Source organism: Balaenoptera borealis, assembly GCF_965194805.1.
Source record: "Balaenoptera borealis genome assembly, chromosome: 1".
NCBI classification, from domain to species: Eukaryota; Metazoa; Chordata; class Mammalia; order Artiodactyla; family Balaenopteridae; genus Balaenoptera; species Balaenoptera borealis.
Window position 1 is genome coordinate 98,427,718 of NC_138860.1, and position 14,345 is coordinate 98,442,062.

At 36.5% G+C, this 14,345-nt stretch overlaps 1 protein-coding gene across 1 annotated transcript in view; it reads right to left on the reverse strand.

The window, feature by feature from the left end:
• Nucleotides 1-424: 424 nt before the first annotated feature.
• Nucleotides 425-14,345, reverse strand: part of GNAI3 (G protein subunit alpha i3) — a 36,747-nt gene continuing 22,826 nt past the window's right edge. The window contains exons 4-9 of the mRNA XM_082352522.1: nt 11,731-11,888; nt 9,792-9,920; nt 6,511-6,640; nt 5,791-5,944; nt 1,706-1,919; nt 425-1,616 (exon numbers count right to left, since the gene is read on the reverse strand). Coding sequence (XP_082208648.1) covers nt 1,729-1,919; nt 5,791-5,944; nt 6,511-6,640; nt 9,792-9,920; nt 11,731-11,888 — 762 coding nt within the window. The 3' untranslated portion in view covers nt 425-1,616; nt 1,706-1,728. The remainder of the gene's footprint in view (nt 1,617-1,705; nt 1,920-5,790; nt 5,945-6,510; nt 6,641-9,791; nt 9,921-11,730; nt 11,889-14,345) is intronic.

Sequence of the window (14,345 nt, forward strand, 5' to 3'; positions counted from 1 at the left end):
GATGAAATAGAATCCAATCCAAAAAGATCGGACCCCAAAAGGCACTGCTCAAACTACTGATTTGGAATGCTCAAAATGCATTCTCTTCATTTGCCTTCCCCTAATGGACCATTCAATATTTAATGACATTTGCTGTACATTGTACAAAAGGACCTGCAGGCTGAGGTGAATAGAGCTCTCCACACAACCAAAATGTAAATCTGGAAAATGAGTTTTGACTGCATATCACTAACACAGATATGACATAACACGCTCAGTCAGGCCAAGATTCAACAATACTATTACAACAAAAGACGAACACCTTCAGGGAACCCTTCTACCTAAACCCATTCTCAGACAAAGGCCTAAGCACACAGCAGGGGCAAAAAACAACAGAAGAAAATACTTCCAGAAAGGACTAGTTACAAACAGGAACAAACCTGGACTCTTTACTCACCATTTTAATACTGCTGCCAACCATAACAGATTAAAATCTGTACACACAACAAAGTGGAAAAAAAGTCCCCAAATCAATAGTTTCAGCAAAAGAAGGTACTGACTAAGGATTACTACAATGAACATTGCTACAATAAAAACAATGGCAAACAGGGATTTGGCACCACGTTTACAAAGTAAAGGCATGCACTGTTAATACACTTTAGATGTTTCCCAACAGAAAAAGCCAATGGAAGATGGAAAACAAGGGGCATCTTTTACAGAACTCCCTATGACTGAGACGGACAAGCAAGAATTAAAGTGGTCAATTTAGCAGATGTGTAGCAGCAAAGTCACTGGTTCTGTTTCGAATTTAGCAATTTGCATTTCTAACTGGCAGCTGCCCTGGGTGCGTCTGTATCCAAGAAGCTGACTTCATCATACTACATCAGCATTTATCTAGTAATTTGGTGATCAGCATAAACCAGGTTAACCTTCAACCACAAGCTTAAAAGAAGAGCTGGAATCTTACTACAGAATTCTTCAATGTAATTACCGTTTAGAAACCATAATGGTATTTTGAACAGGATAGTAACATAAATTTCATCCAAAAAAGCTATAATTAGAGCCCCAATAATTGTAAAGAATTAAGTAATTATGGAAATATTATATTCTGACCATACCAAGAGTTAAAAACAAAGAGTTCCTACTAAGAGGAAAATTTTCAAGATGATCTGGTCACATCATGTGCATAGTTAAGACTGTTTGTGTTTTAATAAAGATTCTTTCACAAAGAAATAAAATTTAGTGACGTTATTCTTCCCTTGATAAAAAAACAACAACAACAACAAAAAACAACTTAAAAAATGAACTACTGGTGGTTTGTCAAGAAGGAAAAAAAAAAGAGTAAGCTACATATTGAAGTTCTGGAATGCAGCACCTCAACTTCACATCTGCCCTAAACATTTGAGATTGTGAAATCCAAGTGATGTCTTGATGATCAAATCATACTTTACAGTTGTTCCAATTCCAATGTCTGACTTTAGCATCTCATGTCAATTAAGAGTTCCCTAATACAGAAGATTGTGCTAAAGAGTACTAAGATTCTGCATGCCGCTGCCATTCCCTGGTCCCGTTCATGCTTGCAGCTGCCCAATGAGACAGCAAAAGAAGTCTGGTCTCAACACTCCACACCGTAATAACTACGAAAGAAGAACATTTGTAATTAGAAAAGTTTACAAAGTCAAGAGACATCACTACAGCACTATAATTAAACTGTTCAAAGTTTTACCTTTTATTTAACATCCACACTCTTCAATAAAGTCCACATTCCTTTAAGTTGTTTTTAATGATGACATCTGTAACAGCATCAAAAACAAACTGCACATTCTTGGTGTCCGTGGCACAGGTGAAGTGGGTATAGATCTCCTTGGTATCTTTTCTTCTGTTCAGATCTTCAAACTGGCACTGAATGTAAGCAGCTGCTTCTTCATATGTATTGGAACCTGAGGCAGACACCCAATATTCTCAGTTCAAATTAAAACAGCTGCTTGGACTCAACTAAGTCAGGCCATCACAATTTACTTATGGAGAGAGGAAATATAACACAATTGAAACAAACAGATCTCTGTTTTTCTATAATCATTACATGTTTCTTGAGTGCAGAATCTCATTATAAGAAAAATAAAATTATCACAAAGATCCAAGAAAACAAAACCTTAAGTTTCTTTCCCTTTTATTTAGACTTTTTAGCTAAAAAATCTAGAAAGCATAAAAGGAAAGTAGGGAAGTAGGAAGATGCATTTCTAGAAGAACATAACTGTTTAAAAGGTCACAGAGCTTGTGCTCCTTGGAGTGATGCTGAAATAAACAATTCAAAAGGGGAAGTCATGCTTCTTTTCAAAATCATTCCAGTTTTAACGGAGCTTAGCCTCAGAGCCTTAGGGCAATAGTTTAAATAACCAAAGGTAAACCAGTAGATGCAAAAGGGAAAGGGGCCTGAACTATATACGTTTAAATGGTGAATTTTATGGTATATGAATTATACCTCAATAAATCTGTTATTTCTTCAAAGAGGGGGACCTGAAAGTTAAACCCTATTTCAACAACATTGGTAATTAACACTCTTAATCGCCTGCTTCCTACACAATCTTGTCTACTTGTGAATCTTTAGAATAGCCTTAGAAACTGTCTGCAGAGCCAGGGAAACTCAACAAAGACAGCATACACAGTTATTCCTGTGAACTAGGGGCTATTTTCAGTGACATTAAGCATGACAAAAATATATCAACAAATAAATATATAAAGACGACTAAAAAAGAAAAGCTTAAGAAAGAAATGACTATTATTTAAACAGACTATTTAAAGAACGGAAGGAAGACAGCTTGGTAGGTGCTTGAAACAGATTTACTGAGATGTGCAGAACCTCTGTAAATTAAAGGAGACAGATGTTTGAAACACGTAACACCAGATTTTTGTCTGGTAGGAACGGATATTGATACTTGGGAAATCAGGACTGTGAGAATCCTTAAGAAGAATGAAGTCAATGGAAGATAGGCCACCACCCAAAAATGGACATGATATTGAGGACCCTTTGCTATGTGTGAAGATTCCCAGCTGAAACATTAATGTCAATCCTTGACTTGTCTTAAGTAATATTGTTCTCCCATTCTAAAACTTGGATACTTTCCATCAACTTACCCAACTCTCACCTCCCTCCTCCCTCTGAACAGATGACGACATTTCCAAATTCCCTAAGAAAACAGAGGCTACGGGGCTTTAAACTACATCTCAACTGCTTAGCCCACCACCTCACCTAAAAAGTTATCTATATCTGCACTTATTTGTACCTTTGGTCTTAGAGATGTCTTCCTTTTGATTCAAAATTCAACTGCTCTATCTATACTTTTTTTTTTTTTAAGTTGAAGTGAAATTCACATAACATGCAATAAGTTTACAATACAGTGGCATTTAGTGCAGTCACATGTTATACAATCACCACCTCTCTCTAGTTTCAAACTTTTCCACCACCCCAGAAAAACACCCCGTTCCCATTAAGTAATCATTCCTCATTCCCCTTGTGCCAATTTCCTAATAACCAACAACCAATCTGCTTTCTGTCTCTATGGATTTGCCTATTTGGGATATATCATATAAAAGGAAACACACAAATGTGACCCATTCTGTTTGACTTCTTCCATTTAGTATAAAGTTTATAGGGTTCATCAAAGTTGTGGCATTATTAGTACTTTATTCCTTTTTATAGCTAAATAATACTCCATTGTACAGATATACCAATTTGTTTATCCATTCATCCTACCTAGACTTTTGATTCCTTCTTTTCTCACCTGCTTACAAATCTTGCTCCATCAATTACATCCACTTTTTGTAACTTCTCTTTTGCTGTAAGATCTTACCTCTAAGCCCATAAACATTTAAAGATCTCTCCTTCCCCTGTAATCTAAGCTGCTCAAGAAGAGGCTACACTTGTCTTCATTTCTTCACTTCCCACTCAGTAACTCACTGGTCCTGGCTCTACTCTCATCATTCCACTGATAATGCTCTCCATAACAGTCAGTGATCTCCTGACTGCTAACTCCAGAGGCCATTTTTTCAAAATGTATTTACTTACCTGCATATGACATTGTTGACCACTCCTCACTATTTAAACTCTCCTCTTAGTTTTTAATACTTTGGCTTTCCAGATTCTTCTCTTTGTATCCTATACAAACCTTTCTTTTTCTCCTGCCAATAGAGGCTGGTATTCGCTCTCATTCTATTCTTTTCTCTCCTCATTCTATATCATCACTCTAGGTCATCTCATCCATTTCCATGTTGTATTTACACATGATCCCAAATCAATATCTGTTACTAACCTGTAACCTCTCCCCAAGCTCCAAGGCCACATATATAACTATCTGTTAGATATCTCCATCAGGATGTTCCGTAGATACTTCAAAACCAACATTCCTAAATATGAATTCAGATCACAGTACCGGCACCCAATTAAGACAGAACTCTGAGAGTACCTTTGACTCGTCCCACTTCCTTACCCTAGCTACACCCTTTCACCTTACTATATAAAGCATTTACAGTGTCTGCTCAGCTAACAAGAAGTCCCTTTCCTAGAAATACTCAATTCTGATCTAAAGGTCATAGTGATACAGCCCTGGCACTCATGTTTGTGTCCCTAACCTCATCTGATTGAACTAAGGGTTTCTGCCTGACTTAACCCTGGCCAGAATCTCTCTCTTTTAGGAATTTGAATCTTGGGCCAAACAATCCCAGTCTAGCCTGGTCTTTTAAATGGAGGAGATATAGAAACTGTGGCAGGGCCATCTTTTATCACATAAACTGAGCAGCAGAGAAAGTTGGTAAGGAAAGAGAGAAGAATAGAGAGACACAGAGAGGAGAGAAAAGACATGCGGAAAGAAGTGCCCCCAGGGTTCTTGACAGTGCTTGCAGGGTTCCTAGTTCTAATTGCATTCTTGAGAACTGTCTGCATTCTTGCCCTTGACTTCTATGATATATCCCTGTATCTTCATCAAAAGTTTCTATTTGCATCCTAAGAGAGTCCTCACTAATTCAACTCCCCTACTATCTCTCTTTATTGCCATCTATCACATAATCTTTCTAAATCAGTTTCTACTACATCATGTACCCCAATGAATATCCTTCAATAGCTCCCCATTGTCTCAGCATGGGATACAATGCCCTCCACGAGCATCCTTGCCCACTTCTCCAACCACTTTTCCCCACCACTTTAAGCTCCAGCGATACCAAATTCCTCCTAGGTTTCAGAACAGATCATGTCATTTTTAACTCCATATTTTCATATATGCTGTTTCCTCTTCCTAAAATGTTTTTATTCCCCCGTCTGCCTGATGATTTATAGTTCATCCTCTTACTATCTCACTCCAAGTGTCATTTCCTCTAGAAAAAGACTACACTGATCCCATTGAGGTAACCCCTTCTTCTGCTCTTCTATTAATGAACATTTTACACTAAAATGAAATTCTTCAAGTGTGTCTCTCTCTTTCTACAACTAATGTCAGTTTTCTGAGTGTAATAACTGCACCTTAATCTTGTATTTTGTGAATATATTTACACCAAATTTTGATTTTTATCATTCTTTATTTGCCTCAGAAAATGAGGACGACAGAAATATAAAATAAACACAGTAAACTCGATTATGTCTGGAATAGCACTTTAGACTTAAGGGGTCTTAATCACATGCTTAATGTTGATACCACTACCAGTGAACACTCTCCATAAGGAGATACACACAATGTTCAAAACAAAAGACAGCTGTAGGAAGGTCACTAAAGTTTTGATTCAGGATGTATACCTCCAACAAAATCTTTCATGATCCCTCACCTGTGTATTCTGGATAACAGATAGTTAATGGACTCCTCTTTATTTTTTCCTCAAAAAGATCTTTCTTGTTGAGGAACAGAATGATCGAAGTGTCTGTAAACCATTTGTTGTTACAAATGCTGTCAAACAGTTTCATGCTTTCATGCATTCGGTTCTAAAAAAGAAACAAAGGATGATAGGTCAGTAGCAAAAAAGTAAAAGTAGATTAACTGTTAATGAACAACAGACCAAAAAGGTTTTTTTTTTTTGGGGGGGCATGCTACAAGGCATGCAGGATCTTGGTTCCCCGACCAGGGATCGAACCTATGCCCCCAGCAGTGGAAGCACAGAGTCCTAACCACTGGACCGCCAGGGAAGTCCCAGACCAAGAAGTTTTAAAAGCGCTGACGGGCAATCATGAAAAGAAGTCAGACACTGATAACACAAAAGCTGAGTCAGTCCTCGTTTTTATAATTCTTAGAGGTTGAGAGGTGGGAATAAGGACTGGCTAACAAGAGAACTTAATCCTGCCCACATACTCAATGTGCTGTCATATCTCCTAAGTTTAAGAGGGCATGGATCAATATTCTGAAAACTCTAATCACACTGACAAGGAGAAAAATTAAGGATTTTAAGTTTTGGTTCAATGAGTAAATGGATGCACAAAGTCTTCCTAAGAGTTATTTTCCGTTTCCTGCCTGCATTAGACAGGCCTTTTATTTACCAGAACCTCCAACATACCATCTCCTCATCCTCAGCCAGAACGAGGTCATAATCACTGAGGGCCACGCAGAAGATAATTGCTGTCACTCCTTCAAAACAGTGAATCCACTTTTTTCGTTCTGATCTTTGGCCACCTACATCAAACATCCTGAGTAAGGGGAAAGAAAGCACAATTTCAGCAAGGTCACGCACACACACATCTCCCTAAACTGAACTGGTTAGGGAACTTCCCACTATTGCATATTCAAAACCCCATTTATAATAGAAAAGACAAACAAGGAGCAGATAAAATGTAGTCAAAATAATTATCTGTGATTAAATGTAAAAGAGAACAATATGAGAAAATAAAATTTAGGAACAATTAAAATTCTCATTTTAGATAAACAGTTGAGCCTCTTCACTATCAAAGCTTGTGTCAGACGTGCCAAAAGTCAGCAGAGTAAGCACTGAAATGGATTAAAGGAAGGAGGGAAAAAAGACAGGAAAAATGAAGAGCTGAACAATACAACTTAAGATAGTAACAATAATAACTAACATTTACCAGACACTAAACATCTTAAAGTACATTAACTAATTTAACCCTCATAACACTCCTGACAGTACTATTATTATCCCCATTTTACAGATGAAGAAGTTGAGGCACAGATATGTTAAATAATTTGCCCAAGGGAACACTACTAACAAATGGGGACTGGAACTCTAACTCCAGCACCCAACCTGGTACCCACAACACTACTCTACCTCTCAAAATGGTTTATCTCTCTAGCTAAAAAAAAGAACAATAAATCCCCAACTTGCATTCTGCTTCCATAACTCTACTGATTCAAAACTTTGTTTTCCTTACTTTTTGTTTGTTTCTTTTTTTTTTAAATTGAGGTATAATTGAGATACATTTTTCTTTAAGGAAAACATTTTAGAGATTAATTACAGAAAAAAGTAAATTATATTTTATGGTAGGACTCTAAGAACCTAATATCTAAACACAAAATTTAACCAATATTTCCCAACTCCAAGTCTTATTTAACCTAATTAAAAATCACAAAGCCTCAACAGTTCACACATTTTATGTTCCACTTCAGATTAGTTTTAGACCACTACTCCCTTCTGGGGTGCTTACTTGACATCCTGAGTCAACTGCTGAACTACTGTCAGCAGTGTCCTCATCTACCACATATAGTAAAAGGAGGACCTGCACGGCTTTATTTTTTAACTGGTACTAGGGTCTGAGGAGGTATGCATACAAATGGTTAGCTACTCTTAAGATATATGTTTGATGACAATGATAAAATGTTTTAGGGTTAAACTCTGCCAAGCTGGTTCAGTGTGTCAGATCTACAGTGACTAGGGATCTATTTCCAGAGAATTTTCCCCCTAGAGATTGAGAGAGATAAGACACAGTTGAGTAATTTCTCAATGTATGTTTGAAAGAGAACAGTCATCTCATCTCTTCATGACCCAACTTTTTCTTTTGGTCTTTTGATCTTCCCCAGTTCTTTTCAACCTTTAGTCCTGACACCTGGAATGAGGCAATCACAAGTTGGCTCTAATACAAGGTCATATGATAGGTTTTAAGAAAGCTAACATCACATATTTCACCATGGACCTTTCAAGAGCAGACACACACTGGTACACCAATAATTTGAATTTGCTCCACCATTTCTTTCTATAAAGTCCGTAAAACTGGCAGAACACTGTGAAGTTCCCAAAGTGGGCTTTTCGCACATATTAACATTTACAGTATCATTCACTAACAGATCAACATTTTATAGACATTACCTCATAACTGAGAGGCAAGTAAGCAATTACACAATGCCTTGCATATAGTAGATGCTCAATAAATGTTTGAATAAATGGATAGTGGTTTTGCCTAGAGAGAAGAGGAAAAGGAAGAAGTGATAGTACTTCATAACAAGATATCTACATGCCAACAATAAAGTGGGTGCAGCACCTTAATTATATCTGGCTATTGATCCTGACATAAAATGACCAATAGGAATCACCTAACTAAAGATCAATCTATGACATCAACAAAAAAGTTTCCCATACTAAATAAATAAAGGTCATGACATATAATTATGAATGGGTTACTAATCTTATAGCACACCAAGAGATATCTCACTCCTACGGTTTCATGGGTGATAATGCATGGAGACTCTGCTATTCTTGTTAAATAAATTCATCAGTACTACGATAAGCAGCTCTTCTATTCTAAAAATATTCAGCTGAACTGCTATTTTCCTGCACCAGGTTTCAAATCTGTTTCAGTGTATTAAGATTTCAAGACCCCAACTAGTATGTAGTAATACCTAAACTCTGTGTGGGTTTTGCAAAACCTATGAAGCAATTTTTTTCAGAGAAAAGAAAATTGAGAGAATCTGAACTAGAAGTTACATTTGCATGCAACAATGCTGAATATCACATTCTACATACAAGCATAATGAAGTAGCTAAAAAGGACATCATATACTGAAAGGGGAAAGTTTACTCCTAATCTCAAAGGTCATAAAAGCAGAAAACAAGAACCAAAAAGACAGTTCTATTATTTACAAAAGACCATTAACACAGAGACAAGCTGAAGCGTATTCTAGAATTACTAGTGCTGATGAGAAAATCCTCTGTATTAGAATACTAGAATCTTCTCTCTCTAAAACAATAATTGTTTATATTATATCATACTTCCACAAAATACCTCTATCCCTAGATCAATATTCCATTCTGTACTGTATTAAGAACTAAGTTGTGCATGATACTGTGCACAAATCGGTCAAAGGCCATGACAATGTTAGCTTCATTCCAGTAAACTGAGAGAGAAGTGCAATCCAGTAAGAAAGGATTGACACTGGTGAGACAAGCATTTCTATTTTAATATCAAAATGCCAGAACAAAGCCACATAAACTAAACCAAAACACTAGCTTTCTATCCTTTTAGTATTGTTGTTACCCTTCTAAACAACAAACATTCAATACATGTTTTGGCGATTCCAATAAAAAAGCAGCTGAAAAGAATACAATTAAAAATAAAATAAATTGGTAACCATATTATTACTTTTATTGATACGTAAGTTACAATTTAATTTTGAATTTAAGTTCCTCCAAATGGAAAATATACTTGATGCTATTTGGAGAAAGAAGAAATGTTTGGGCCCCCATTCAGTTTAAACAGTCAAATACTGGCTGATGAATATAATTATGTTTCTAAATCAAAGAATATTGCCTACAGAAATTTTACCTGATTAAGAGATACTAAATAAAGGAAAGATATTTGTGTTTGGCATATCTAGAAAAAGGCTAATGACTTACTTGAAGTACAGGTCTTTGAAAGTGAAATGTGTTTCCACAATGCCTGTGGTCTTCACTCTTGTCCGCAAAACATCTTGCTGAGTTGGAATGTAGTTGGTTTGGGATATTCTATCCAAATCATTTAGGTAACTAAGTAAGTAAAATACACATTTATTTTTACTTAGTGAAGTCAACCATGTGCACAGCAAGTCAACAGACTAAACTAGTTCCTTGCCAAAAGCAGATTCTGAACCTGTCACTAAAGTAGCAGAACAAATCAGATCTTCAGTATCACAGAAAATAATGAGAAAAAAATGAACCTAGCATAGGACAATTAAAGTAGGTTTTATATACACCACACAAAAGTGGTTTTAATTCTACCAAAATTAAACTGTGAAAGCCAATTAAAAACAAACAAACATGGAAATGCTATTCTTAATAAAGATTCCTAAAATTTAATACTAAATCAACTGTGCACTGCGCAGTACAAAAACCTAACCAAAACAAAAGCTCTCAGACATTTAATGGGTCATGTGTATGTTTAAACATTTGCTAGGACATTAGAAAATGCTGTTTGAATTACTAAAATTAAAAAGAACTACTTAGCTCAATAAGAATGAGTATTTCCTGTTTTCATTCATGAAACAGAAAAGTTACAGGTTTTTTTTTTTTTTAATCTAAGCCAAAAACAAATACCTCCAAAGAAACTTCATTTGTTCAGTGGAATAATTTAAAAACTGCTTTAAAGCTAAACTAAATTCTTCACAATTTCAGGGTTCCCAAAGATTTTTTTTTTTAAGAATCGGTGATACCATAATAAGTGAATTTTTAATGATCTTCTATAAAACTAAGTACCATCATTAATGTTAAGGAATCAGTCAACCTCAGATCAACAATTATGAGAAAAAAACCTCTATAAATCATGTGTCTTCAGGTGTAGTTAGAGGATTCAGAGCTTATTGAATGTATGTTAAAAAAAATTACAATCTAGCTTGATGACTACTGGGAGAATTATTTAAACTACCAATATCTGTAACTGAAAAATATTATTGAGATGGGCAAGAATCCTGAAATGTTTCTAAAGTCAAGTTTTCATTTAAAAAGTAAGCTGAGTTTTTCAAATATCATTTAATTTCTTTTTATAATAATTTGAGCTAGAATAATAGGAAAAGCAGGAAAATATAATATTGGAGAAAATACCTTAACGCTTAGAACTGCCTTCATTTAGTACGGAGATGGATACAAGTAACAAGAACTTACCAAGCCCCCCAAAAGCACGTTAAGAAAAAAACCCACACGTTCTGAATATAGGTCTTATAAATAAACACATTGTAAAAGAAGCAATATAGGACAACATGTAATAGCTTAACAGAAGTATTAATTATCAATACAAATTCTCTAAAACCATGTAACACTAGAGAATTTCCTTAACAAACAGATGCTTCAACTTCGTCCCAAGACTCAACATTCTCTTTCTATACAAAGTCTACTATTGTGATCTGGCAAAAGATTTATAAGTGGTGACTAGTACCAGAGAAATCCATAGTGCAGCCCAGCCACAGAGAGTTGTATGCATAAAATGGATATCACAATTTTAATTTCCCTTGCTAGCTGGCAATCAATGAAAGCCCTTATGCAGAGGGAACCTACTGAGTTGGAAGAGATCCAGGACTCAGCTGCAATTGATTTCTCTCCTCTTTCACTTGTTTACTATAAATGACCATGGAGCTACTTTCATGATGCAAGTCTCCCATTTACACTTCAAGAGGAAATATTTTTCTCCAAATCATATAAAATGACCAAGGGCTCTATAACCCTAAACTGTAACAATCTTTATAAAGGGATCCTACAGAATTCTAAGTGTCTGTTTCTTAAATATTTCCTTAAGAATGGGCACTGAACTTTCACTAGGGTCACCAAGTTACTTTCTGTTTTCATTTCACAGAGAAAAATTACTTACTATGAAGCAGAATCATTGAGCTGATATTCCCTGGATCTGCTGAAGCAAGCCTGCACCCCACCGTCTCGCCATAACCGTTTAATCACTCCTGCTAATTCTGGAGTCATGACTCCTTCTTCCGCACTGCCAGCTAAAACAAATAATTGCCGGGCATCGTCCTGAAGAAAGCAGTTAAAGGAGAGAGACAGATGATTCTCCATTTCTTAAAGAATTGACAAGAGTCTCTTTAACACACACACACAGATATACATTATATGCTATATTACTTAAAAGAGGTATGAAAGAGGCCTTTCCTGGCAGTGCAGTCTGAGAGAATTTACAATGAAGTCTGTCCCCCTTCTCTCTCCACTACAGTTAGAAGTGCAGAGCAGAGTTGAGGAATAATTTCACTCCCACTACCACTTCTTCACACACCACCATCCCCTGAAAAGATCTCTTCTAACTGTCCTACAAATCCCCATCCTGGTTACTCAAGATTTTTTTAAAAAAATAAATTTATCTATTTATTTTTGGCTGCATTGGGTCTTCGTTGCTGCACACGGGCCTTTCTCTAGCTGTGGCGAGCAGGGGCTACTCTTCGCTGCGATGCGCAGGCTTCTCATTGTGGTGGCTTCTCTTATTGTGGAGCACGGGCTCTAGGCGCATGGGCTTCAGTAGTTGTGGCTTGCGGGCTCTAGAGCGCAGGCTCAGTAGTTGTGGCACACGGGCCCAGCTGCTCCGCGGCATGTGGGATATTCCCGGACCAGGGCTCGAACCCATGTCCCCTGTATTGGCAGGTGGATTCTCAACCACTGCACCACCAGGGAAGCCCATGATTTTTTTTTTTGACAGAAAAAAAACTGATCTGTCTGTGAGACGGGCACATGTAACACATCCCCATTCTGTTAAAGGAAGCCTACAATAAAAATAGAAATGAAAAGACTAGCACATAAGAGGTAAAGTCTAAACACATCAAAGGGAGTAAAACATTAATCAAATTTAAGGAAACTGTTCTCTTTTTCCTTCTTAATCTCAGACAGAGGAACAGGAAGAAGAAGAGACTGAAGCATTTAAGAAGTCTGGAAATCTAGTAGGGGAAATAAACCCCTAAGGGAATAATTCAGTCTCTACGTTCCCCAAAGGTATAATAATCCTCTAAAGGAGAGAGAAAGAAAGGCAGAAGGAGAAAAAGAAAGTAACACAGAGATCTGATCAAAACGTCATGAGTCACAGACATAGCTTTATAAGCGGTTACAGTTTTTAAAACTAAGATATGTGAGAGGTAAAGAGGACAGAAAGGGCTGAGAATTGTGATTGCTTTGCCTTATTCTACCCAGCACTGCTTGTCAGATACTTTATAAAAATAAACATAGTTCTCATGGGATGATTTTCCCACCTCAAATCTAATATTTATCTGCCTCAGGATATTTCCAAATAACCATAAAAATGCAACTACTAAAGAAAAACATATACTGGGTAAAGAAGAAGTAAAGGGGGAAGGGGAGCAATCAATTGTATTATAAATAGTCATTAGGACAATAAACTAGCAAGCAAAAAGCATTTCAGACCACAGGTGAAATTGCAAACAAAAATTCCTAAGACTTGTGTATTCCCAAAACTCATGCATCCACCTAAGCAAAACAAACCAAAACTAACCATAGTGCACTCCAATTAATTTTGCCGAACCCAGGATCTTCAGCCTTAATGGATTTTGCTGAGTAATATTCTCTTCCTTTGAGATCCTTTCCAGTGCTCTTCCTAGTAATACTTTAGACCCAATCATCTCTAAGAAACTTCATCTAATATCTATAGTACCCTCGTCTCTTTTTAGAGATAAAAATTTTCGATAAAGGAACGAATGAGAAAAGCTGAAAAATTACACAAACTGGCAATGTACTCAACAGTGGGCATGTCCTTCTACGCCTATGGAATAGTACGTTATTTAACATTTAATGACTTTATAGTCCCTTGGTTCTGAAATTTGACCTATACTCATGCAGGTATTCAAAACCTCAATAAGTATTGCTTTTTTTTTTTTAAATACCATGATTCTAATTTTAGAAACTTTAAAATAGAAAGAGAGCTACTGCTACGTATTTTTGCTGTCCTGACTTTGTAAAGTTTTAGGACAAAACATTTTTCCCTTACCACTTAACCCCTTCTACAGACCTACTCCTGCTTGCCCATAATAAACCCTCTTTTATAGGTCGTTAAAGAGGACCCTCTTTACAGTGAACTTCATACCTCTACCCTTAAGCAGATATGAAAAAGCAACCTATCCCACACCCAGCTTTATGCTTTTCTATTCACTCTCCAGACAACTGTAAAAAACTAGAGAAGGATAAGAGAGGAGCTATAAATATAAATCCTTACACATGAAAGAGGAAAAGAGAAACTTCAAAAAAAGGGTTGTAGATTAGGATGAGTGAATGCTGGAGAGCTAGGTGATTCAGGAGGCCTGAGAGGAATTAATAATGTCAACTGCATCTGGTGACATGGGAGTGTTAGGACCCAGAGATTAATGATACTGATTTGATAAAAGAGAAATGAAAAGAGGAGGGATACTATGGTGTGAATGTTTGTGTCCCCCCCCAAATTCTTATGTTGAAATCCTAATGTCCAAGTGACGGTTTTAG